General features: G+C 40.5%; 1 protein-coding gene across 1 annotated transcript in view; it reads left to right on the top strand.

Annotated features, from left to right (window-relative positions):
- Window positions 1-19,045: 19,045 nt before the first annotated feature.
- Window positions 19,046-25,222, top strand: part of LOC115148514 (BTB/POZ domain-containing protein KCTD16-like) — a 68,129-nt gene continuing 61,952 nt past the window's right edge. The window contains exon 1 of the mRNA XM_029690459.1: window positions 19,046-20,536. Coding sequence (XP_029546319.1) covers window positions 19,693-20,536 — 844 coding nt within the window. The 5' untranslated portion in view covers window positions 19,046-19,692. The remainder of the gene's footprint in view (window positions 20,537-25,222) is intronic.

Raw genomic sequence — 25,222 nt, 5'->3', positions numbered from 1 at the left:
GTCCGCACCACCCTCTGTAGCGCTTTGTGGTTGAGGGCGTTGCATTTTCCATGCCAAGTGGTGATTTAGCCAGTCAAAATGCTTTCAATTGTGCAGCTGTAGAAACTTTTGAGGATCCAAGGGCCCATACCAAGTCTTTTCAGCATCCTAAGGGGGACTTCGAATACCTGAGAGAGAGACTATTGGCTACGGGCAAGAAGATTGTTTTGTCTGGCCCTATCCCAACACACCGTCGTGGAATTGATTGCTTCTCCTGGCTATTTGCACTGGACTCTTGGATGAAATCAGGATTGCTCTGAAAATTTTATTGACAACTTTCAATCTGTTTTTGAACGAACACAGTTCCTAAAAAGGGACGGACTGCACGCAAACGGCAGAGGAGCTTGGATACTGAGGGCTAACATTGAAAAGGTACTAAAAAAGTGATGGGATATCAGTCCTTGCCCGAAACAGGTAACCCTCATTGAATTAATCCACATCCTCGTTCAAGGCATAGTTCTAATCAATTTTGTATCTACAGAATTCAATTTCAAGCCAACCTCATGGTTATTTCATATAGAGTGTTACCTGCTGAACATAGCATGTTTGTGTTAGAGACTGTCTGATCTAGAATTCCGCAGCTGTGGCGTTGGACTTATTCATGTAAATGTCAGAAGTTTGATTTCGAAAATGGATCTTATTGTAATTCTGGCTTCTCAAACTAACGTGGACATTTTGATCATTACTGAGACTTGGTTAAAAAAGTCTGTGCCAGACTTATGTGTCTCTAAATGAATATAATGTTTGTAGATCTGTCGTGTCTTTGGACTATCATTAATGTTATGACGATTGTTTTATCAAATTGATTAACTATGTTTAATTATTACGATGATTAATTATGACTCATGTAACAATTATTTAAGTAGTAATCTAGGGGCACCACGGAAAAGGTTTATTTAACGAGTTACCGTTTTCCGAATGAACTCTAAAGATATAGCTCTTACAAATCAGTCATCAATCAGTCATTAATTCATTAATTGTTTACCTTCTATCAGTCTCATTCAGAATGTTGCAAAATCCTTGGATATCTGCATGAACCCTAGCATAAATGATGAATCAGCGATATACAAATTGGCTTAACTATTTAATTACTAACTAACTAAATAATCACACAGAATTACATATACACACACACAGGAAATGTTACACATTGAGTACTATATAATGCAATGAAAAGTCACTAGTGGACTAAACCGATATGATGGCTTGTTACACAAAAGGAAAATGGAGGGGCATGTAAGAAAGAGCAGGAGAAAAGACAAAGGACTTCAGTATCATACACACAGCTGATAACTATGATCAGGGAAATGCTAATACTTTGCACATGAACGGCCGCTCATTCGAAAATAATTGTAATGTATACATTTACGATTGTATGCCTTTGTTGTCTCTCTGTTTAAATTGCCGGTCCGTCTGCTGGAGAGTCAGTCAACAGAAAGTCTCTGGTTTGTCCACCAGAGATCAAAAACTTTCGTGGTTGTAGTGATAATGGATACGTCAGACGTACCAATGGTCGTTTGATAGTGAAATGTTCTACTGAATGGATCTTTCATGAGTACCACCTGGTGGTTATTGGTCAAGGTTACTAGAATAGATACTTTAGAGGTATCTATAGTGGTGAGAGAAAATTGTTCTTCTCTCTCTTCGGTCGAGTTTCCTAGACTATTTTACATATACACTTGCAGTGAATGTGCAGTCTTGTCATTTCATGCGTATGGACTGCGTCCTCACATCCTCTGGTCTATAGAGTGGTAGCCATTTCATTGTGGGGATACCCGTCCCTGCGTTTTCTTGACTAAATGTTCATTTTGTCACAAGTGCCATTTAAGCACTCGGAGGAAAAGGGTCGTTCCCTTCTTTTGTCGTAATGTCTGTGCCCACGTGGGTGTGGCCACTGACTTGGTTAAGACTTCATATAAAAAACAATTATCTCATTTAGAAGGCTAACATCACATTACATTTTCTTACAAATAGTTTCATATTTAATCATATCAATTCCCCAACATTTGGGTGTGTGTCACGTCCTGACCAGTACAAGGGGTCATTTGTCAATGTAGTATGGTCAGGGCGTGGCAGGGGGTGTTGTTTTTGTGTGTTTTGGGGTTGGTTTGTTTCATGGGGATTTGTTCTAGTTTTCATTTTCTATGTTCATTTTCTATGTGTGGCCGAGTATGGTTTCCAATCAGAGGCAGGTGTCTTTCGTTGTCTCTGATTGGAAGCCATACTTAGGCAGCCTGTTTTTTCCTGTGGTTGTGGGTGGTTGTTTTTCGTATAGTCTATGTTACCTTACGGAATTGTCATGTGTCGTTTTGTTATTTTTTGTTTAAGTGTTCACGTTACGCTAATAAAAGAAGATGAGCACTCAACACACTGCGCTTTGGTCTAATCCTTCTGACAGTTGTGACAGTGTGACCCTGATCACTGGGAAATATGCACATTCAGAGATACAGTTATGTTGTTATACTGTCCTTCATGGGATCCCAAAACATAACTGATCTGACATAATTGTTCTTTAAGTGCCCACGGATCACTCCATCTGTTTGGACAAAGATAAATATTGTTTCATTCCCCAATCTGTTGATGCTGGAGCTTTTGGCGGGAGGAATCCCTTTGTGGAACAGAGGTTTCTTTCCCTCAATATTGCATGACAAGGAAGAGAAAGTTTCTGTAAGGTATTTACGTCATAAAACGACCAACTTCACCCCTCTCCCCTTCTATGAGGGAGAGAGGACGCTGTAGAACGGACCCTGTAACGAATGTGCTGAGAGTCGGGAAACAAGTTCGGGGAGTGAGTGTTTTAATAAATAAACAAGAAATAAGAAACAAGAACAATGCACAGACATGACAGAAATAAAGACGCCTGGGGAAGGAAACAAATGGAATGACATATATATAGGGCAGGTAATCAAGGAGGTGATGGAGTCCAGGTGAGTGTCATAATGCGCTGATGCGCGTAACGATGGTGACAGGTGTGCACCATAACGAGCAGCCTGGTGACCTAGAGGCCGGAGAGGGAGCACACGTGACAGACCCACTGTAACCTGATCCTTCGGATCCTCACAGGAGTCATGACAGATCTGACAGAGCTGGCACAGGTGGAGGTGTCACCATATTCATAAAGAACAACTTGAATGTTGCTGTGTGTATTACCACCTCTGTCCCCAAGCAATTTGAATGTCTTCTCCTAAATGTGGGCCTTGGTAACACTGCCCAACTAAAGTTAGTGGGAGTTTATCGCCCTCTCTTGGTCCTCCCAGTTGCTCTTAGCAAATTGTCTGTCTTGCTGTCTAACTATGCTAAATCTGAATTATTAATATTGGGTGATTTTAAACTGGATTGGTTGATACCAATATCAGATAGACTGAAAGATATTTGTACTGAGCTTAATTTAACTCAACTGATAACTGAACCAACCCACCAAACTTAAAATACCCAGAAAAATCTATTATTTTGGATATCACTCTGACAAACTCATCAAGTAAACAGCCAATGGAATTTTTGCTAATGAGCATAGTGACCATTGTCCCATTGCCTGTATTAGAGATACTAAGCTACCGAAATCGTATCCACACATTATTACAAAGAGAAATGTCAGAATTTTCAATTATCAACATTTCCTGTGTGACCTGGGGTTGTATGATTGGGAGGGTGTGTCCTCTATCTCTGATTTGGATCAGGCTCTTAAATGTTTTACCTCTCTGTTTAACTCTGTTGCAGATAAGCATGCCCCATATAACAGATTATGGGTGAAAGACAGATCTAACGAATTGTCTGAAAGATTTAATGAAATGAAGTCTAGATTGACTGATTCTACCACTGAACAGCAGTCCTTCAGACATTTGAGAAATAGATGTCTTTGGTTAGAAATGCAAAATCAACATACTTCTTGAATTTTGTGTTTGAAAGTGGTGGAAATCCAGAAATCCATCTAAATTCTGGTAAAGGGTCAAATCTTTGAAAAAAAAACCTCCACCCCCTCATTGCCCCAGCAGGTTATGACAGCCTCTGGTCCCATAACAGACAAAAATGAAATTTGTGGTGCTTTTAATAACCATTTATCCTCAGCTGGGCGTCTATTTGAAAGAATGGCTCCTGAAAATACCTCAAGTTCCACTAGAGGGAGTCCTTTATTCACCTTTAAACAAATAGCAAGGAATGACACACTTCCAGGCACTCACTTTTTTTTTCTAAATTTGATTTTATTTTATGTTAATGATATATTAAGCGCCTTGCAAAAAATGGATGTACAAAAATTCACAGGAGCTGATTCACTTGATCCCTTTCTACTGCAGCTTTCTGCCCCATTTCTGCAACCCTTCGACCCACATTTTTTAATTAAGAATTGCTTCTGGTGCTACGCCTAAGCTCTGGAAGGTGGCGTATGTCCTCACCCTTTACAAAGGTGGGGATCCTTCTGACCAAGATAACTACCGCCCAATTTCTAAACGATCTTGCCTTGTAAAAATATTAGAATTACTGGCATCCTTTCAGCTAGGAACTTTTTTACCTTCAAATTATGTTCTTAGCTGGGCTTTTGGATTGATAATAATTTGATGTTTAAAAAACATACTGATGAGCTAGTTAAAAAGCTGAGATTTAAAGTACAGTTCTTTTATAGAAATACAGTGCATTAGTAATGTATTCAGACCCCTTGACATTTTCCACATTTTGTTATGTTACAGCCTTATTCTAAAATTGATTTAAAAAAAATATCTTCATCAATTTAACACAATAATGACAAAGCGAAAACAGGTTTATTGAAACTTTAGCAAATAATACAAATTTAAAAAATGAAAACCTTATTTACATAAGTATTCAGACCATTTGCTATGAGACTCGAAATTGAGCTCAGGTGCATCCTGTTTCCATTGATCATCCATAAGATGTTTCTACAACGATTGGAGTCCACCTGTGGTAAATGCAATTGATTGGACATGATTTAGAAAGATACGCACCTGTCTATATAAGGTCCCACAGTTGACAGCGCATGTCAGAGAAAAAACCAAGCCATGAGGTTGAAGGAATTGTCCATAGATCTCCAAGACAGGATTGTGTTGAGGCACAGATCTGGGGAAGGGTACCAAACAATTCTGCAGCATTGAAGATGTCCATGAACACACTGTCCTCCATCATTCTTAAATGGAAGAAGTTTGAGCAATAGGGGGAGAAGGGCCTTGATCAGGGAGGTGACCAAGAACCTGATGGTCACTTTAACATAGCTCTAGAGTTCCTCTGTGGAGATGGGAGAACCTTCCAGGAGGACAACCATCTATGTAGCACTAAACAAATCAGACCTTTATGGTAGAGTGGCCAGACGGAAAAGGCACATGACAGCCCGCTTGGAGTTTGCCAAAAGGTACTTAAAGGACTCTCGGACCATGAGAAATAATATTCTCTGGTCTGATGAAACCAAGATTGAACTCTTTAGCCTGAATGCCAACTGTTACGTCTGGAGGAACCCTGGCACCATCCCTACTGTGAAGCATGGTGGTGGCATCATTATGCTATGGGGATGTTTTTCAGCAGCAGGGACTGGGAGACTAGTCAGGATTGAGGGACAGAAGAGCAAAGTACACAGAGATTCTTGATGAAAACCTGCTCCAGAGCGCTCAGGACCTCAGTCTGGGGTGAAGGTTCACCTTCCAACAGGACACCGACCCTAAGCACACAGCCAAGACAACACAGAACTGGCTTCGGGACAAGTCTCTGAATATCCTTGAGTGATCCAACCAGAGCCCGGACTTGAACCCGATCTAACATCTCTGGAGAGACCTGAAATTACTGTGCAGCAATGCTCCTCATCCAACCTGACAGAGATGGTGAGGATCTGCAGAGAAGAACGGGAGAAACTACCCAAATACCAATTTGCCAAACTTGTAGCGTCTTACTCAAGAAGACTCAAGCTTGTAATCGCTGCCGAAGGTGCTTCAACAAAGTCCCGAGTAAAGGGTCATAAATGCTTATGTAAATGTATTATTTCAGATTTTTATTTTTAACAAAATAGCAAACAATTCTAAACCTGTTTTTGCTTTGTCATTATGGGGTATTGTGTGTTGATTGATGAGGGGGATTCTTTTTAAATAATCCATTTTAGAATAAGGCTGAAGTGTAACAAAATGTGGAAAAAATCAGGGGGTCAAAATACTTTGCGAATGCACTGTAGGTCATGCACAGCAGGAGGCAGATTGTACAGATTGTACAGTTTTATTTTTTTAACCTTTATTTAACCAGGTAGGCTAGTTGAGAACAAGTGCGACCTGGCCAAGATAAAGCAAAGCAGTGCGACACAAACAAAAACACAGAGTTACACATGGAATAAACAAACATGCAGTCAATAATACAATAGAAAACTATATATACAGTGTGCAAATGAGGTAGGATAAGGGAGGTAAGGCAATAAATAAGCCATAGTGGCAAAATAATTACAATATAGCAATTAAACACTTGAGTGATAGATGTGCAGAAGATGAGTGTGCAAGTAGAGATACTGGTGTGCAAAGGAGCAAAATAAATAAAATAAATAACAGTATGGGGGATGAGGTAGTTGGATGTTCTATTTACAGATGGGCTATGTACAGGTGGAGTGATCTGTGAGCTGCTCTGACAGCTGGTGCTTAAATATAGTGAGGGAGATATGAGTCTCCAGCTTCAGTGATTTTTGCAGTTTGTTCCAGTCATTGGCAGCCGAGAACTGGAAGGAAAGGCAGCCAAAGGAGAAATTGGCTTTGGGGGTGACCAGTGAGATATACCTGCTGGAGCGCGTGCTACGGGTGGGTGCTGCTATGGTGACCAGTGAGCTGAGATAAGGCAGGGCTTTACCTAGCAAAGACTTATAGATGACCTGGAGCCAGTGGGTTTGGCGACGAATATGAAGCGAAGGCCAGCCAATGAGAGCATACAGGTCGCAGTGGTGGGTAGTATATGGGGCTTTGGTGACAAAACGGATGGCACTGTGATAGACTGCATCCAATTTGCTGAGTAGAGTGTTGGAGGCTATATTGTAAATGACCTCGCCAAAGTCAAGGATCGGTAGGATAGTTAGTTTCATGAGGGTATGTTTGGCAGCATGAGTGAAGGATGCTTTGTTGCGAAATAGGAAGCCAATTCTAGATTTAATTTAGGATTGGAGATGCTTAATGTGAGTCTGGAAGGAGAGTTTACAGTCTAACCAGACACCTAGGTATTTGTAGTTGTACACATATCCTAAGTCAGAACCGTCCAGAGTAGTGATGCTCGACGGGCAGACAGGTGTGGGCAGCGATCGGTTGAAGAGCATGCATTTAGTTTTACTTGCATTTAAGAGCAGTTGGAGGCCACGGAAGGAGAGTTGTATGGCATTGAAGCTCGTCTGGAGGTTAGTTAACACAGTGTCCAAAGAAAGGCCAGAAGTATACAAAATGGTGTCGTATGCGTAGAGGTGGATCAGCAAGAGCGACATCATTGATGTATACAGAGAAAAGAGTCGGCCCAAGAATTGAACCTTGTGGCACCCCCATAGAGACTGCCAGAGGTCCGGACAACAGGCCTTCCCATTTGACACACTGAACTCTGTCTGAGAAGTAGTTGGTGAACCAGGCAAGGCAGTCATTTGAGAAACCAAGGCTGTTGTCTGCCGATAAGAATGTGATGATTGACAGAGTCGACATTCTTGGCCAGCTCGATGAATACAGCTGCACAGTATTGTCTCTTATCGATAGCGGTTATGATATCCTTTAGGACCTTGAGCGTGGCTGAGGTGTGACCAGCCCGGAAACCAGATGGCATAGCGGAGAAGGTACGGTGGGATTCAAAATGGTCGGTGATCTGTTTGTTAACTTGACTTTCAAAGACCTTAGAAAGGCAGGGTAGGATAGATATAGGTCTGTAGCAGTTTGGGTCTAGAGTGTCTCCCCCTTTGAGGAGGGGTATGACCACGGCAGATTTCTAATCTTTGGGGATCTCAGACGATACGAAAGAGAGGTTGAACAGGCTAGTAATAGGGGTTGCAACAATTTCGGAAGATCATTTTAGAAAGAGAGGGTCCAGATTGTCTAGCCCGGCTGATTTGTAGGGGTCCAGATTTGCAGCTCTTTCAGAACATCAGCTATCTGGATTTGGGTGAAAGAGAAATGGGGGAGGCTTGGGCAAGTTGCTGTAGGGGTGCAGGGCTGTTGACCGGGGTAGGGGTAGCCAGGTGGAAAGCATGGTCAGCCGTAGAAAATGCTTATTGAAATTCTCAATTAACATGGATTTATCGGCGGTGACAGTGTTTCCTAGCCTCAGTGCAGTGGGCAGCTGGGAGGATCTGCTCTTATTCTCCATGGACTTTACAGTGTCCCAGAACTTTTTAGAGTTTGTGCTACAGGATGCAAATTTCTCTTTGAAAAAGCTAGCCTTTGCTTTCCTAACTGCCTGTGTATATTGGTTCCTAACTTCCCTGAAAAGTTGCATATTGCGGGGGCTATTCGATGCTAATACAGTACGCCACAGGATGTTTTTGTGCTGGTCAAGGGCAGTCAGGTCTGGAGTGAATCAAGGGCTATATCTGTTCCTGGTTAATTAAAAAAAATATATGTGGCATGCTTATTTTCTTGACCACGGTGACACCATTCATCAGAATGCAGCAGCCACTACTCTTAATCCTTTGGATGCCATTCACAATTGCACCCTTCACTTTATCACAGGTGATAGTTTTAATCCATATCACTGCATCCTGTATGAACAGATAGGCTGTCCTCATTAAAGTCCCATAGATCACTTCATTACTCCCTTTCTGTTCACAAAGCTGTACTATACAAGCTTCTGACTTACTTGTTGTTAAAGGTTCTGACTTCCTTGTTATTAAAACCCATTCACAGGGTTCGTTAACTCTTGAGAATCCTCGGGTCTCCAACGAACTAGGTAAGTCTGCTTTTAGCTCCACATTTTTGGAATTCATTACATTTGGATTCCCAGGTGCCACTAAGGCAGTTTTAAATCATGATGATAAATTAGTTCCCTGAGGTGTGCAATTGTTTTGATTGAATGACTTTAATGATTTGTTGATGATGCCTGTGATGTTTGTGATGTTCTAATGTATTGTACTTGTTATTGTATCTTTTTATTCTGTCTTCTATCGTGTAGTTTTATCTTTTATTTTATGTCCTCAGGGCACCATTTGAAAATTAGACCCTAGTCTCAAATGGACTCCCTAATAAAATAATAGTTCATAAGAGGCGCTGTCGTGCCCTCTTCATGACTGCACGGGTGTGTGTGTACTGCGTTAAATCCTTAGTGATGTGGATGCCAAGGAACTTGAAGCTTTCAACCGGCTTCACTACAGCCCTGTGGATGGGGGCGTGCTCTCACCTCTTTCTCCTGTAGTCCACGAACAGCTCCTTGGTCTTACTGATGTTGAGGAAGAGGCTGTTGTCCTGGCACCACACTGCTAAGTCTCTGACCTTGTCCCTGTAGGCTGTCTCATCGCCGTGTTGGAATCATGTGTGGCTTCGCAGTCGTGGGTGAACAGGGAGTACAGGAAGGGACTAAGCATACACCCTGAGGGGCCCCTGTGTTGAGGATCAGGCTGGTGGAGGTGTTGTTGCCTATCTTCACCACCTTGGAGCCCAGGATCCAGTCGCAGAGGGAGGTGTTCAGTCCCAGGGTCCCCACCTTGGTGATGAGCTTGGAGGGGACTATGGTGTTGAACGCTGAGCTGTAGTCTATGAACAGCATTCTGACATAGTTATTGAGATTGCGTTATCTGTGGGTCTGCTGGGGTGGTATGCAAATTCAAATCAAATCAAACTGTATTTGTCACATACACGTGTTTAGCAGATGTTATTGCAGGTGTAGGGAAATCCTTGTGTTTCTAGCTCCAACAGTGCAGTAATATCTAACAAGTAATATCTAACAATACGCACAATCTAAAGTAAAGGAATGGAATTAAGAATATATATATCTTTGGACGAGCAATGTCAGAGCGGCATAGACTAAGATACAGTAGAATAGGACAGTATATACATATGAGAAGAGTAATGCAAAATATGTAAACATTATTAAAGTGACTAGTGTTCCAATTATTAAAGTGGCCAAGGATTTCAAGTCTATGTACAGGGCAGCGGCCCCTAATGTGCTAGTGATTGCTATTTAACAGTCTGATGGCCTCGAGATAGAAGCTGTTGTTCAGTCTCTCTGTCCCAGTGTTCATGCACATGTATTGACCTCGCCTTCTGGATGATAACGCGGTGAACAGGCAGTGGCTCAGGGGGTTGTTGTCCTTGATGATCTTTTTGGCTTACAGACCCTGAAGCAGGCACCGCGTGCCAAAACGTTGGTTGCTCTACCCATTAAATGTTTGAGAGCATAATTAGAGTGAGGGACTTTCTTTCTTTTTATAGTTTAGGGCAGGGATGATCAACTCTATTCGGCTGCGGGCCGATTCTTTTCTTGTAATTGTCAATTACAAGTAATTTGTAGACTGCAAGAAGCCCAAACAGACATGTTTGACTAAAACATAATTTCAAACTTTGCTTACGTTTGTATACAATCACTTGTCTCTCTGTTTTGAGTGGGAATACTTGGGACCAATTTCTTTCATTCCTGGTGTTATTACAGTCTTTTATGTCCAACAACGAAAAAAAGTATATACAGTACAGGTCAAAAGTTTTAGAACACCTACTCATTCAAGGGTTTTTCTTTATTTTTACTCATTTCAACATTAAGACTAATAGGGAAGACATCAAAACTATGAAATAACACATATGGAATCATGTAGTAATCAAAAACGTGTAAAACAAGTCAAAATATATTTGATATTCTTCAAAGTAGCCACCTTTTGCCTTGATGACAGCTTTGCACTCTCTTGGTATTCTCTCAACCAGCTTCACCTGGAATGCTTTTCCAACAGTCTTGAAGGAGTTCCCACATATGCTGAGCACTTTTTGGCTGCTTTTCCTTTGCTCTGGAGTCCAACGCATCCCAAACCATCTCAATTGGGTTGAGGTCGGGTGATTGTGGAGGCCAGGTCATCTGATGCAGCACTCCATCCCTCTCCTTCTTGGTAAAATATCTCTTACACCGCCTGGTGTAAGTCCTACTAAGCCCAAACCAGATGGGATGGTGTGTTGCTGCAGAATGCTGTGGTAGCCATGGTGGATAAGTGTGCCTTGAATTCTAAATAAATCACCGACAGTGTCACCAGCAAAGCACCCCCACACCATCACACCTCCTCCTCCATGCTTCACAGTGGGAATCACACATGCGGAGAGATTCTGTTCACCTACTCTGCGTCTCACAAAGACACGGCGGATGGAACCAAAAATCTCAAATTTGGACTCATCAGACCACAAGACAGATTTCCACCTGTCTAATGTCCATTGCTTATGTTTCTTGGTTCAAGCAAGTCTCTTCTTATTATTGGTGTCCTTTAGTAGTGGTTTCTTTGCAGTAATTCAACCAAGAAGGCCTGATTCATGCAGTCTCCTCCGAACAGTTGATGTTGAAATGTTTCTGTTATTTGAACTCTATGAATCATTTATTTGGGCTTCAATTTCTGAGGCTGGTAACTCTAATGCAATTATCCGCTGCAGCAAAGGTAACTCTGGGTCTTCCTTTCCTGTAACGGTCCTCATGAGAGCCAGTTTCATCATAGTGCTTGATGGTTTTTGCGACTGTACTTGAAGAAACTTCCACAGTTCTTGAAATATTCCTGAATTGACTGACCTTCATGTCTTAAAGTAATGATGTACTGTTAATTCTCTTTGCTTATTAAAGCTGTTCTTGTCATAATATAGACTTGGTCTTTTACCAAATAGGGCTATGTTCTGTATACCACCCGTACGTTGTCACAACACAACTGATTGGCTCAAACCCAGTAGGAAGGAAAGAAATTCCACACATTAACTTTTAACAAGGCACACCTGTTAATTGAAATGCATTCCAGGTGACTACCTCATTAAGCTGGTTGAGAGAATGCCAAGAGTGTTCCAAGCTGTCATCAAGGCAAAGGGTGGCTACTTAGAAGGATCTAAAATATATTAAATGTATTTGATTTGTTTAACCCTTTTTTGGTTGCTACATGATTCCATATGTGTTATTTCATAGTTTTGATGTCTTCACTATTATTCTACAATAGTTTGTTAACAAGAAATGTGTGAAGTTGTTGAAAAACGAGTTTTAATGACTCCAACCTAAGTGTATGTATGTAAACTTCCGACTTCAACTGTATATATATACAATGTTCTATTTCATATATATATATATATATATATATATATATATATATATATATATATATATATATATATATATATATATATATATGAAATAGAACATTGTCATTCTTTGATCCCTTATCTCCAGGTAGTTTTGCAAAAAGGCGTGCACACAGTTGATGTGTTTGATGTAGTATACAAAAAAAGAATTTGAGACCACACTAGTCACACTTGATATTGCACGCCCAGCAGAGAATCAGGGATGAGGGGCATCATCGGACACACATGGAGATACTATAATAAGCAACTAATTGTCAAACCCTGAGCAATATGACATTTAATCGATTACAAATTACATGACCCTCCCCTGGACTAAATAAAACAAATACTAAACCCTACTATAAGCATGACCTACCCCCATTTTCCTCTGGGAAACAATTGTGTCAATTTTGACCGCTCCCTTGCTCTCCTTAGTCAGCAACTCTACAAAACATTTTTGAGTGTTAGTTAGTTTATGCTTTTTACTAGTTATAAAGTCACCAATGGACCCTCTATTTTACAATGTGCCCCTGCAAATCAGAGAGGCCTCTGAAGATAAAAAGTATTATTGACTCATCCAGTAGCCAGATGTAATGTATTGCATCTACAGTGGCTTCAGAAAGTATTCACACTCCTTGAGTTGTTCCACATTTTGTTGTGTTACAAAGTGGGGATGAGGGGTGATTTAATTGACTTTTTTTTTCAACGATCTACACAAAATACTCTAATGTCAAAGTGGAAGAAAAATTGTAACATTTGTAAAAATAAGTAATTATATACTTCAAAATTCTTCAAGCTCTGTCAAATTAGTTGTTGACAATTGCTAGAGAACCATTTCCAATCAGATTTCAAGCAAAACTGTAACTCAGCCGCTCAGGGACAGTCACTGTCTTCTTGGTAAGCAACTGCAGTGTAGATTTTGCCTTGTGTTTTAGGTTATTGTCCTGCTGAAAGGTGATTTCATCTTCCAGTGTCTGGTGGAATGCAAACTGAACAAGGTATTCCTCGAGGATTTTGCCTGTGCTTAACTCCACTCTGTTTCTTTTTTATCCTGAAAAACTCCTGTCCTTAACGATTACAAGAATAGCCATAATATGATGCAGCCAGCATTATGCTTGAAAATATGGAGTGGTACTCAGTAATGTGCTGTATTAGATTTGCCCCAAACATAACACTTTTTATTTATAAAAATGTCATTGCTTTGCCACATTTTCTTTAGTATTATTTTAGTGCCTTGGTGCAAACATGATGCATGTTTCTATTCTGTACAGGCTTCCTGCTTTTCAATCTGTCAATTAGGTTAGTATTGTGGAGTAATTGCAATGTTGTTGGCTTAAAAATCCTTCTTTAACCTGTCTCCTCCCCTTCACCTCTGATTGAAGGGGATTTAACAGGTGACATCAACAAGGGGTCGTTGCTTTCACCCGCATTCACCTGGTCAGTGTATGTCAAGGAAAGAGCAGGTGTCAAGGAAAGAGCAGGTGTTCCCTAATGTTTTGTACACTCAGTGTACATGTATGCTTAGCTCTACCACTAGGGAGAGGCATTCAAAGTGTTAATGCTGCAGGCTTGCACCTCTCTTCTTCCTATATATTGGTCCGTGACCGTTGGGAGAAGCCAAGTGAAAAGAACAGAGAAGCTAGCTCTCTGTGTCTCCTTATTTTTTATCCTGTTTTCCAGTTCGTACACATGGTTACATTTTCAAAATCTAGAGATAACATGATTAACTAAACTATGAGTTTTCTGGCCATTTTGATGTATAATTTAATTGTTTTGACTAAGTGAAAAACTAGTGAGATTTTCCCACTTACATGTGTAGCCAAGCTAAGTAGCTAACTAGCTCAAATTTGTATGCAAGTCAATGTGAACGTTTGGGAAGATTTTTAAAATGTTATTTTTAAATATTTTGGCTCTTAAAATCGTTAAGAGTTAATTGACACGTCAATCTAATTAACATAAATACAAAATCCTCATCAAAATCTGTCTGTTTACGCTAGAGATATCTTTTTTGTTGTTGTATGGGCTGTGTCTGTCAACCGCATCCACTTATGCATCTGTGGTGGATTTGGCAGAGCTATAGCACTGTTTGTCAGACCAGGAGACCCCCCCACACACATTCAACCACTTAGACTTTTAGGGTTTAAATGAGTGTATTTACACATGCACATATGAACCACTCTAATGATATGTATTTTAGAAGGTTACTTTTTATGACGTTTGTATCTAATGGTTGCCTGCTAATTGTTAACTGCTAGCTAGCTTTGTGATAGGGGATAGCTAGCCTTCCATTTTGTCCTAGCTATTTTTTGCTTCTGTTATTGTTAGCTGTCCATTGGTTTTTGTAACATTTAATACACAGGCCCAAAAGGGATTTTAATATATTTGGAAATGTGTGAATGTGTTTTCTTTTGTAATGAATGTAAACAGATTTTTTTCTACTAAGATATGCTTTTGAAATAGGGCTGTCAGATTTAATCATTTAACTCAAGTTAACTTTTTGTAATTTTATTTGATATTATATTTTTTTTTCGTGATTAATCACATTGTCTGAAAGAGTTCCAAATACACTGAAAACATCCAAAATATATGATAATTACAGCTAAAAAAAATATATGCAATGTCAAAACAAGTTGACATTGAGTTTAAAGAAAGTGTGGTTTATCAATTTACTTGATTTTGCTTACTGTTATTTTGGACAAAATCAAGGCTTTTTATATAAAAATCTTAAATAACAGCTCAATTTGATCAAAATCTTAATTTCTGATTAGTTGTTATTAACCACAGCAAATTCTGGGATTATCTTGATTACATTTTTAAACGTTTGACAGCGCTATTTTGAATAGAACAGTAAATATTCTGAGATTAAGAGAAATGTACAATAAATATACAGGTAACTGCCAAAATAAAGCAAACACCAACATAAAGTGTCTTAATAGGGCGTTGGGCCCCCACGAGCCAGAACAGCTTCAGTGCACTTTGGCATAGATTCTACAAGTGTCTGGAACTCTGTTGGAGGAATGCAACACCATTCTTACCTAAGCACAAATGCGAAACATAGAATATCACATGTGAAATGTTTGGAAAGCACATGTGTCTGAGTCATGTGAGAAATCCATGTAAAACTTCACACATACAGTATGTCCGAAAACCACGTATCTGACTCATGAAAAGAAAAATGTTCTTTTTTTCTTCACCATGGGATTTGTTCATGTGTTCATGTGGGATTTTCATCTTTTTTTTCTGACAATCAGATGGCTTATTGCACAGACACAATCCCCCCAATAACTCTTATCAGGTTCACTGATAAGTGCTGAAAGAAGGGACATGCTGCCATCTATCTGCTTCTCAGCTCTATAATCAGTTTTTCCTCCCAGGTGCCGGTTCATCTTTAAAAAAAACATAAAATTAGCAGTTTCACATGTAACAAAACTCTAACTGTGGAAATCTCACTTTCATATGTGGAATTGCAGATTCACATTTGGGATTGAAATAATGTTATGGTAGCAATGTTTCCACCGGTGGAATTAGGGTGACCACATTCAAAACGCCCAAATGCAGGAAATAAATGCGTGAAAAAATGGCACATATGTGGAAAACATTTTTCAGGAGGGGAAATCACATGTGAAAAATGTACATGTGAAACTTCGCGTGTCTGAAAACCACGTCTGACCAAAAAACAAAGAAAGTGATTTGTTTACACGTCTGAAAACCATGTTTTTTTCACGTGATTTATTTTATGCTTTTTTTGTAAGAGCTCACCCACATGGTTCTGAGGTGCCCCAATCACCTGCTGCAAGTGGCTGAAATCAGTGCAATGAAATGCAGAGCGGGATTCATCTGGGCATAAAGCACGCAAGTACACTCCCCAAAATCATGCTGAAGTGAATGAGTAAGTCATCACACATCATAGGCTCTGGAGAGATGTGAGTGAGTAGGGCGCCTCTCTGATATACTTCCATTAACCCCCTCCATAGAGGGGTTGTGGTTTGAGAAGAAGCCAATGGTAAAGTGGATCTAAACCAGCTCCTCGGTGTCTGATGATGATAGCAGAATAATCTAAGTAAACTTACCTACGTTTTTATTGAACAAAACCTTTCAGTTCTGCATGGAGAGACAAGACATGGAAATAAAAGAGCATAATGTTGATTTCCAATGTATCTCATTTGAAACTGCCATAGCCCTACTACACCAACAGTAATAACACCTTACAGATGGTCATACCCCTTTAAATAGCAGCACATGACGTTGTATTTATGATTACAGCCATGGCCTACTTCTGACTGAGTGCACAGAGGTCTCAGGAAGGCCCACTCTCTGAGGAGCAGCAGGTCTTCAGAAATACCACGGGACAACATTAAGTAGAAAAACAGACATTTAGGGTGGACTTTTTTATTTTTATTTAAAGAGGGCAATTGCATCATCTCTTCCATTTACTGTATAGGCTTTTTGAGGTAGCCGAGTATCATCCAGCGTAAACCACTGGAGCGGTTTTTAATCACTTGATGAAAGTTACAAAGGGGAGGAATCCATCAAATATTAAAATTGGTGGTAGGTTCTTCTGAAATGAAAGTGCCCAGAATGAGAGGAGAGTATGTCTCCTCTCAGTTTAAGTAGGCCTTTCCTGCAGTCAAATGACCTAGTGGCCTCATGGGTGGATGTTATTAATATTTTTCATAAATAATCAATATTATAAAAAATACAAATAAACAGAAAATGTGGTGTTTCTATGTCAAACGGTTTTGTTATATTTCAGTCTTCTGTGATGTATATAAAGTGTAATATAGGGATGCAAGCACAAAATGTTATACATTTCACTGCCTTATGACATGGTACAGGTGTCTTCTTTTTAAAGCCCATAACCATGTGAGTGAGTGTCACGGTTGTCGTAGGAACCAAAGGGCAGCGTGTGTGTCGTTCAACATTTTCTTTATACTGTGAAACTATGCAATACATAGATAAACTGAATGACAAAAACAAACCGTGACGCAGAGGTGAAACATACACAACTCAAAATTAATCTCCCACAAACCCAGGTGGGACAAACACCAACTTAAATATGACCTCCAATTAGAGACAACGATGACCAGCTGCCTCTAATTGGAGAGCATCTCAAACAAAGCCCAACATAGAAATACAAAAACTAGAACCCAACATAGAAATACAAAACTAGAACATAACATAGAAAAACTAACCTAGAAAACCCCCGTCACGCCCTGACCTATTCTACCATAGAAAATAACAACTTACTATGGTCAGGACGTGACAGTGAGGAGTATGCTTTTGTTTCAAAGTAGATGTTACGTCCGTTGTTGGAATGAGACCAAGGTGCAGCGTGGTAGGTGTACATTTTCTTTTATTAACCATGACACCGGGAAAAACATCAAAATACGAAAACAACGCTACATGCAGTGCAAAAAGCAACTACACACAAACAAGATGCCTCTGATTGGGAACCATACTAAGCCAACAAAGAAATAGAAACATAGATATGTTTACCCAAGTCACACCCTGACCTAACAAAATAGAGAATAAAAAAGGCTCTCTAAGGTCAGGGCGTGACAGTAGATTTATTTTAAGACTACTAAGAAACACTCTGTGTGACCCTGATTTAGCCCACTGCAGTAAAAGGTTCTTGTTGGATATTGGGCAATATTAACACTCATTAACAATGACTGCTGGGATGGCCAACCAAGTCCAAATCCAAAGAGTGAACTTATATCTAATAAAGTAGTAGCAGTATTACCTTTTGTTATGAAATGGATGCCTAGATGTAGTTATCTTGAACATATTGTGGAATTATACCCAACATGACGTGGTTGGGTACTCTGTGCAATCTTGGCTTATAAAACCAATAGTATTTAGCCCTGTCCGTGAAAAAGTAGGCCTAATTATTTTTGTATTAATAATTGCCTTGTTTCCTTTAAACACTTATCTCCAAGATAACTATTTCCACTCTCGTATGAACAAATTTAGAGACATTAAGACAGTCTTCAACACGTTGAGTTTCAACGAACAGAACGCTAAAATGTGCACGTGCCGCAACCTAGAGTTGCATGCAAGGTGCCTGTGAGCTGGTGGATCTGTCCGTGGTCCTGAAATTATTTTTATTTTAGAGCGTCGAACATAACTGCAAGAGGCGCTGTTGCATAATCAGAATGTTAACAGTTGAGGCAGTAGCTATTCCCCACACCAGACCAGTCAAGTGCAATGCAAATTGATGGGCTACTGATAAGTATTTATTTCTATCATAATCGCCTACTATGGTTGACAACACCATGGTCCATTCTTTTCGAGCCTGAAATCGCTTCCGTTTTAAATACTCACAAAAACCTATTATTGACTAAGATAATGGAGAAATGATTGCACTCGGATTGGGTGTTGGCTGTTGACACGTAATCTTGTTGGATAATTTTCAGTTGGCAACAAGTTTAACCAATACTGTAATTTTATCAGAGGTCGACATAAAAAAAGGTGAAAGGTAGCTTTCAATATATGATATATATATTTCAGTGTATTCCTTTAAGATGATGTAATTATTTATTACCTATTATGGTTTATCCCTGCACCATTGAGGCAACATCAGCTGAGACGTTGGTTTTTTTACGCTGCACCACCTTGCTTGGAGGGGACCGGGAGAATCGTTTCAGCTCCTCCGACAGCTCCAGCTATGCAGCCTTCAGCGCGCCCACAACCATGACACAATGTGTTCCTCCGACCGCTAACAGCACAATCTGAGCACTGGGGGACACACTACAGGACTCATCAGGGCGGAGTGGACGCAACCTCTGAAGTTACTCTTCAGACAGCCTTTTTAAATCAGCAAGACCAAGTCCTCGTGTTCAAAGGAAGTTGGAGATAAAACGCCGGTGATAACGATATCGATTCCCTTTGGACTTTAGAAGTTGTTGTGAGGAGTTTTTTCTATTGAATATGTTGTAGATATATTTGTGCATTTCGTAGAGTATTGGGCTATCTATAAGCTATTCATTTTTGCTCTAGCAAACAGCAGCAAGGCAGCTCATGTTCCGTTTGACAACGTTTCTATGTGATTTGGCCGCGGGGGTTCTCATGAACCTCAGTCATTTCCCTCGGCAATGTTCTTCTCCCATGGGCAATGGTGGCAGAGCAACTGATGCACGCTGTTATGGTACACACCTTTGACGCGTCTGTATATATTTTTGTAGTCTCAAACCACCGTTTTTTCTGTTATCTTTTGAGGTGGGTTTCGTGGACATCCACCACTATGCTATTTTTCTAAGACTGCAGCGACTGGTAGGTGAATGACTGGCTTTATACGAATTATTTGTCATAATCTATGTTCAGTGTGTTTAATTGTACATTTTAAACACAAATATACCTTATTTTAGTCCAAGTAAAATAGCAACTTTTGGACATCAATCTACCGTTTCCATCTAACATTCGGTGGAGTTTTTAGTCAATCATGACGGAAACAATGGCATTGAGTGGAAACTGTAGGACTAACCCTACGTCCAAAGACCAAGGATCTGTTCAGAATAGTTTCCCAGATGTTGTAGAATTAAATGTCGGGGGACAGGTGTATTACACGCGTCATGCAACGTTAGTAAGCACCCCGAATTCCTTGCTGGGAAAAATATTCTCACCCAAGAAAGATGCCACTAACGACTTGGCGCGGGACCCTAAGGGACGCTATTTTATCGACAGAGATGGATTTTTATTTCGATATGTGCTGGACTTCCTCAGAGACAAACAAGTTGTACTGCCCGACCATTTTCCAGAGAAGGGGAGGCTTAGGAAAGAGGCGGAGTACTTTCAGTTGTCAGACATGGTCAAACTATTGACCCCCGACGATTTAAAACACAGTCCAGACGAATACTTCCACAGTGATTTTGAAGATGGTTCTCATGGCAGCGACCACAAGATGTGTCCGCCGTCGTCACTGGTCCCGGCGGACAGAAAAAGTGGGTTCATTACAGTTGGTTACAGGGGCTCTTGCACAGTGGGCAGAGAGAGTCAAACTGACGCCAAATTCAGAAGGGTCCCGCGGATTTTGATTTGTGGGAGGGTCGCGTTAGCCAAGGAAGTTTTTGGGGAGACCTTGAATGAGAGTCGAGACCCAGACAGGACCCCGGATCGATATACTTCCAGGTTTTACCTGAAGTTCAAACACCTTGAGAGGTCATTTGACATCCTGTCAGAGTGTGGTTTCCAGATGGTTGCCTGTAACTCTTCAGTCACAGCGTCCTCCGTGAATCGACACACAGAGGACAAGATCTGGTCAAGTTACACTGAATACATCTTCTATCGTAAGTGGCTTTCGTTTTTACTTTCGTCTCTCCCAGGTACCAGCGAAACAATACACACATCCCATGTGAAATAGTCCTCCCAAGTCACCACTAGAAGGCACACTTGCTTTACAAGTTTTCCCCAATCATCCTGCTTTTGAAGAAGCACTGAGAGTGGTCACACACACACACACACACACACACACACACACACACACACACACACACGCACACACACACGCACGCACGCACGCACGCAAGCACGCACACGCACACGCACACACACACAATAACATGCATGCACAGAGATAGTCACTCAGTCCCTGTCTGTGTATGAGCGTGTGAGTGCCAGTGATCAATGCTTGCCAAACTGTGTATCTTTTGTGGAAATATTATGTTCCAATCCACTCCATCAAAAACACAAGTGAAAATAGCCTACTACAAGTTGAGCAACAGAATGTGTAGTTTGAAAGCTGGTACGTGTTGAGGACGTGTCTGTCTGCCCACTCAAGAACTAATCTAGTTAGAGTTCATTCCTTTTAATTGCACTCTTACTGCTCTGTTGTATTCCCCCATGGTTCTAAACCCACTTGTTCCCAGAAACACCTACCTGGGAAGTGCTATTCATCTTCCATACTGAGTGTGCTGCAGCCTCTCTTCATTTCTCTCCCAGCCTTCATTTTGAGGCATGGTAAGATGTAAGAGGATGGGTTTTATAATGGCTCTCAAAATATTTTATGGCCCAACAAAATACCACATATACTCAGAGGTGACAGTATATAAGGTGTTCCTTAGCTGCATAGGCCCTGCCAAAAGGTAGAACGCAAAGCAAGCTCATACTGCGACTGCATTCCACTCTGAGCTCATAAAACATATTGAGACAATATTTTCTCAAGTATATACTGTATACTGTAGATTCTTCTGTGTCATTCCCCCGAAGAATTTGCAAGGAGATGTTATTAGATTACCAATAAGCACTGTATGTTGGGAGCATATTAAGTTCCCTGATTAACAGGTGCAACACTTTAGAGATTATTCCTTCAGAAAAGGAGTAGATACAATTCCACAACAGCTGAACCTGTGTCATGACTCATGCAGTTCAGATGAGTAGCATGCACTTCACACTGTCTGGTCTCTGTACTACAAAACGCGCATTCTAGCGATACCATGTATATTTGTCGATGAGAGTATGCTCCAAAGACCTCTCCTTGTTTACAGTGAAATAACATTGCTTTGCGGATCCCATCAACCAAATATTTAGCTGCGAGTGCACACAGGAAGTTTGTAAAGATTGAAGGCACGCAGTGGAATCAATGAAGTCAGTGACAGCCTCTTGTTTGTCTGCTCACCCTCTCTGCCTCCCTGGCATGCTCCTGCCCCCCCGTCCCCCGTCCCCCCGTCGCCCCTGGCAGAGCGCACCAGTTGCCTTTTATAGGCCTCACTGCTCCGTCTCGGTGTCTGCGTTGCCTGCTATTCACAGCAGTCACATTTATTTACCAATTTGTCGCATGGTTAGAGTGATTGATAATCAATCATTTTCAGTTGACAGTCGGAGGACTCACTGCTGGGACCTGCATGCCGAAGACATAGTAAATCATGCAATCATTTTTGGGGGCAAAATAATAATTTCTAAACCGTTTGCCTGGGTCCTTCCTCTAGATGTAAATAAATACATCAAATTATTACATTACAGAAAATTTGGTCATTGCAAAGGCCCTTTCATATGGTGATAGTAAGTCATGTGTGACAAAGAACACTATTAGCTTAGAATACACAAATTAATAATTCTCCTGTAATGTGTTGCGGTAGGTGGGAAGGAGGGTGCATGGCACCATGTGTGACCCGACACATTCAAGGCCTTTGCACCTTTCCGGAGTGGCACCATACAAACACACATGCACCGGTTTCAGCTTGAACAACTGCAAAAAGTAATACATCAAGCATATGAGTGTTACGCAGTAAAACTTTGGTGTGACATTTTGGGAAGGAGCTCAATGCTGTTTGCCTGTTTAAACCGATTTGCTTAGCTGGAGATGGGGCGTGACAGCTCAAAGGCTGCGCTTCATATGTGCAGCTGCTTCCCAGTCCAGTCTGTCAGGGGAGCTGCCACTGATCCCAAAGTCTGCATTATTCAGACAGAACCAGGGAGGGAGTGTAGAGGAGAGAGGAAGGATATCTGGGAAAGATGGACTGGATTATCTGGCTGTTCCTTGACCTGCTCTCCAAACTGTTTAAATGACTGCAATCCCAGGCCCCAAGGGAGTCCTAGGAACTCTGGAGCTGCTGTGCATTTGACTAAGAAAGACCTGTTGAGGGAGAGATTGCATAGTCCAAAAAAAACAAACTTTTTCCATCTCTTTATCAATCCATTTTCTGGATTGAAACGGCGGATGCTTCTGCTATTGTGATGGAGTAAGTGCTCTGTGGTGCCGCAGATAATAGCACAAAGAGCTGCTGGAGTGACTCTTCACAAGCACACTGACGCTGCAATGCACAGCATAACACCGGGCACTAGGCGTGGGCAGGGTATGGAAAATAACGTAAGCATTTGTTTAAAAAAAAGTCTAAATCATCTCAATTACAATTTCTAGGAAATTTGGCTTATTGCATTATTGAATGTCTGTTGAGGTTGGAGTAGGTGCTAATCCGTAAAGAAAATGATGAAGTCGATAAATCTTATTTAGCAAGAAATGTAATGTTAAACCACGGTAGGACATATCACCGACCTCTAGCCAGAGACTAACCCGTAAGAATAACAGAGGGAACTTTTGAATGTGGATATATCCATAATGATGAGACTTTTCCTTATCTTACTGACTGACCCCCATACCCATCAAATTTAAAGCTGCAATATTGTAACTTTTTGGGTGACCTGACGAAACTCACATGGAAATATGAGTGATAGATCTGTCATTCTCATTTCATTTTTTGCATCTTTCGGGTTTTGTACACCAGCTTCAAACAGCTGGAAATACAATATTTTTGTTTATGGAAAATATATTTCACTGCGGTTTAGATGGTACAATGATTCTCTGTATGATACTTGCTTGTTTCGTCAACATAAACTGAAATTAGGCGAACTATTCGAATTTTAGCAACCAGGAAATGGTGGAGCGATTTCTCCATAGTGAGGAGTTACTGTCGTTACACTCGTCATAAATCTAGAGAAAAAAGGTGCAATGTGCCCACCAATGAAAAATGAGCCTCATTCAGAAAGAGATTATCCTCTACGCTCACTTAAACACGTTTACTTAAATATGCAATTTTCTTTGCTCTGGCATGTTGAATCATTTCTGCCTACTAAGCAACTGCGAGAGAGATTCTTGAGATAGAAAAATGTAACACTTGTGGGACCAATATACAGTTCCTGAAATGCTGTATATACTGTAGATCCGGCCTCTTGTTGTTCAATGGCTGGGGCAGGATAATATTGTTTCCGTTCTTTTTTATTTCAATAGAATCTCAATGAAGATACCCCGGTTGTTCTTCCTTTGTGGCATAGCTTCACGCCCATGTCTTACGTATATAACGCATGCAAATAAGTCACTCTATACTACAGCTTGATGACCTGTGGGAATGTTCACATGGATTTTAGAAGTTGTAGTTCTTAAAATGGATCAAGATTCTAGTAAGAATACAGCCCTTAATCCTGAAACCCGAGCTCCATATGTATCTGTGACCATATGGCTGTATAGCACATGCTGAAATCTATTATTTCTTCTTTACTTCTTTCCTTTTTATAATCCCATGGATGACAGATATTGTGGTTTGTAGTCTCACTGTGCGTGTTTGTCATATTAAGCTACTGGTGACAGGTGACAGTTTTGATACTCATTGCTGCATCCTGGATCCAAAGGTTGGCTGGACTTCGCTAAAGACCCATATATCTCTACATTATTCCCTTTTTGTTTACAAGGCCCTACTTCATAAACTCCCATTCTTATCTAACATTGCTGTTGACATATAGACAGCTGAGTTGCCTAACCTGTTCACAGGATTGGTTAACTCCTAGGGTCTCCACCGAGCTACACTGTAGGTAAATCTGCTTTTAGTTTTAAATCACTGTGTTGCTGGAACAAAATTCTAAATACATTTCATCTTAATGTTCTGCTGCCATTAGGGCAGTTTAGAGTATTGATTGTGGACTTAATTGTGGAGGAATGTAACAGTTTATCTAGGTGATTTGTGATGTTTTACTTGTGTTTCCCATGACTGTAGTTTTGTGTTTTAATGTGTATATATGTATATTTAGTGTATAATGTGTATATTTGTGTTGTATCATGCAGGGCACATTTGAAAAAGAGACATAGGTCTCAATATGTCTTCCCTTTTAAAATAAAGGTAAACAAAATAATAATAATACATATGTGCCAGCCTTGAAAGTCCTCTTACATGCTTCAAAGAGCTAGGTACTTGAGCCTTTAAATGCATATCCTATGTAGTCTGGATTTCTCATCCCTTCTGTTACACTTAAAAAACATATGGAATATTTCATGTGTTTGTATCAGGACTCAGGAGGCAATGATGTACTGTCTTTAGAACCTGTTATTTCAATACTATGAGAAGTCAGCAGGGCCATGGTAAATTGTCTCCCTGGGTAAATGTGAAGATGCCCAACATGCCTCAGAGGTATGCCACTAATTGTGAGATCAGCATGTTCAACTCTGTTGGTGGACCTCCAAGGTGTTGTATGGTGTGTGTGCCTGT

The sequence above is a fragment of the Salmo trutta genome, chromosome 15, assembly GCF_901001165.1.
Source record: "Salmo trutta chromosome 15, fSalTru1.1, whole genome shotgun sequence".
Lineage (NCBI taxonomy): Eukaryota > Metazoa > Chordata > Actinopteri > Salmoniformes > Salmonidae > Salmo > Salmo trutta.
This window is presented reverse-complemented; position numbering and strand designations above follow the sequence as displayed.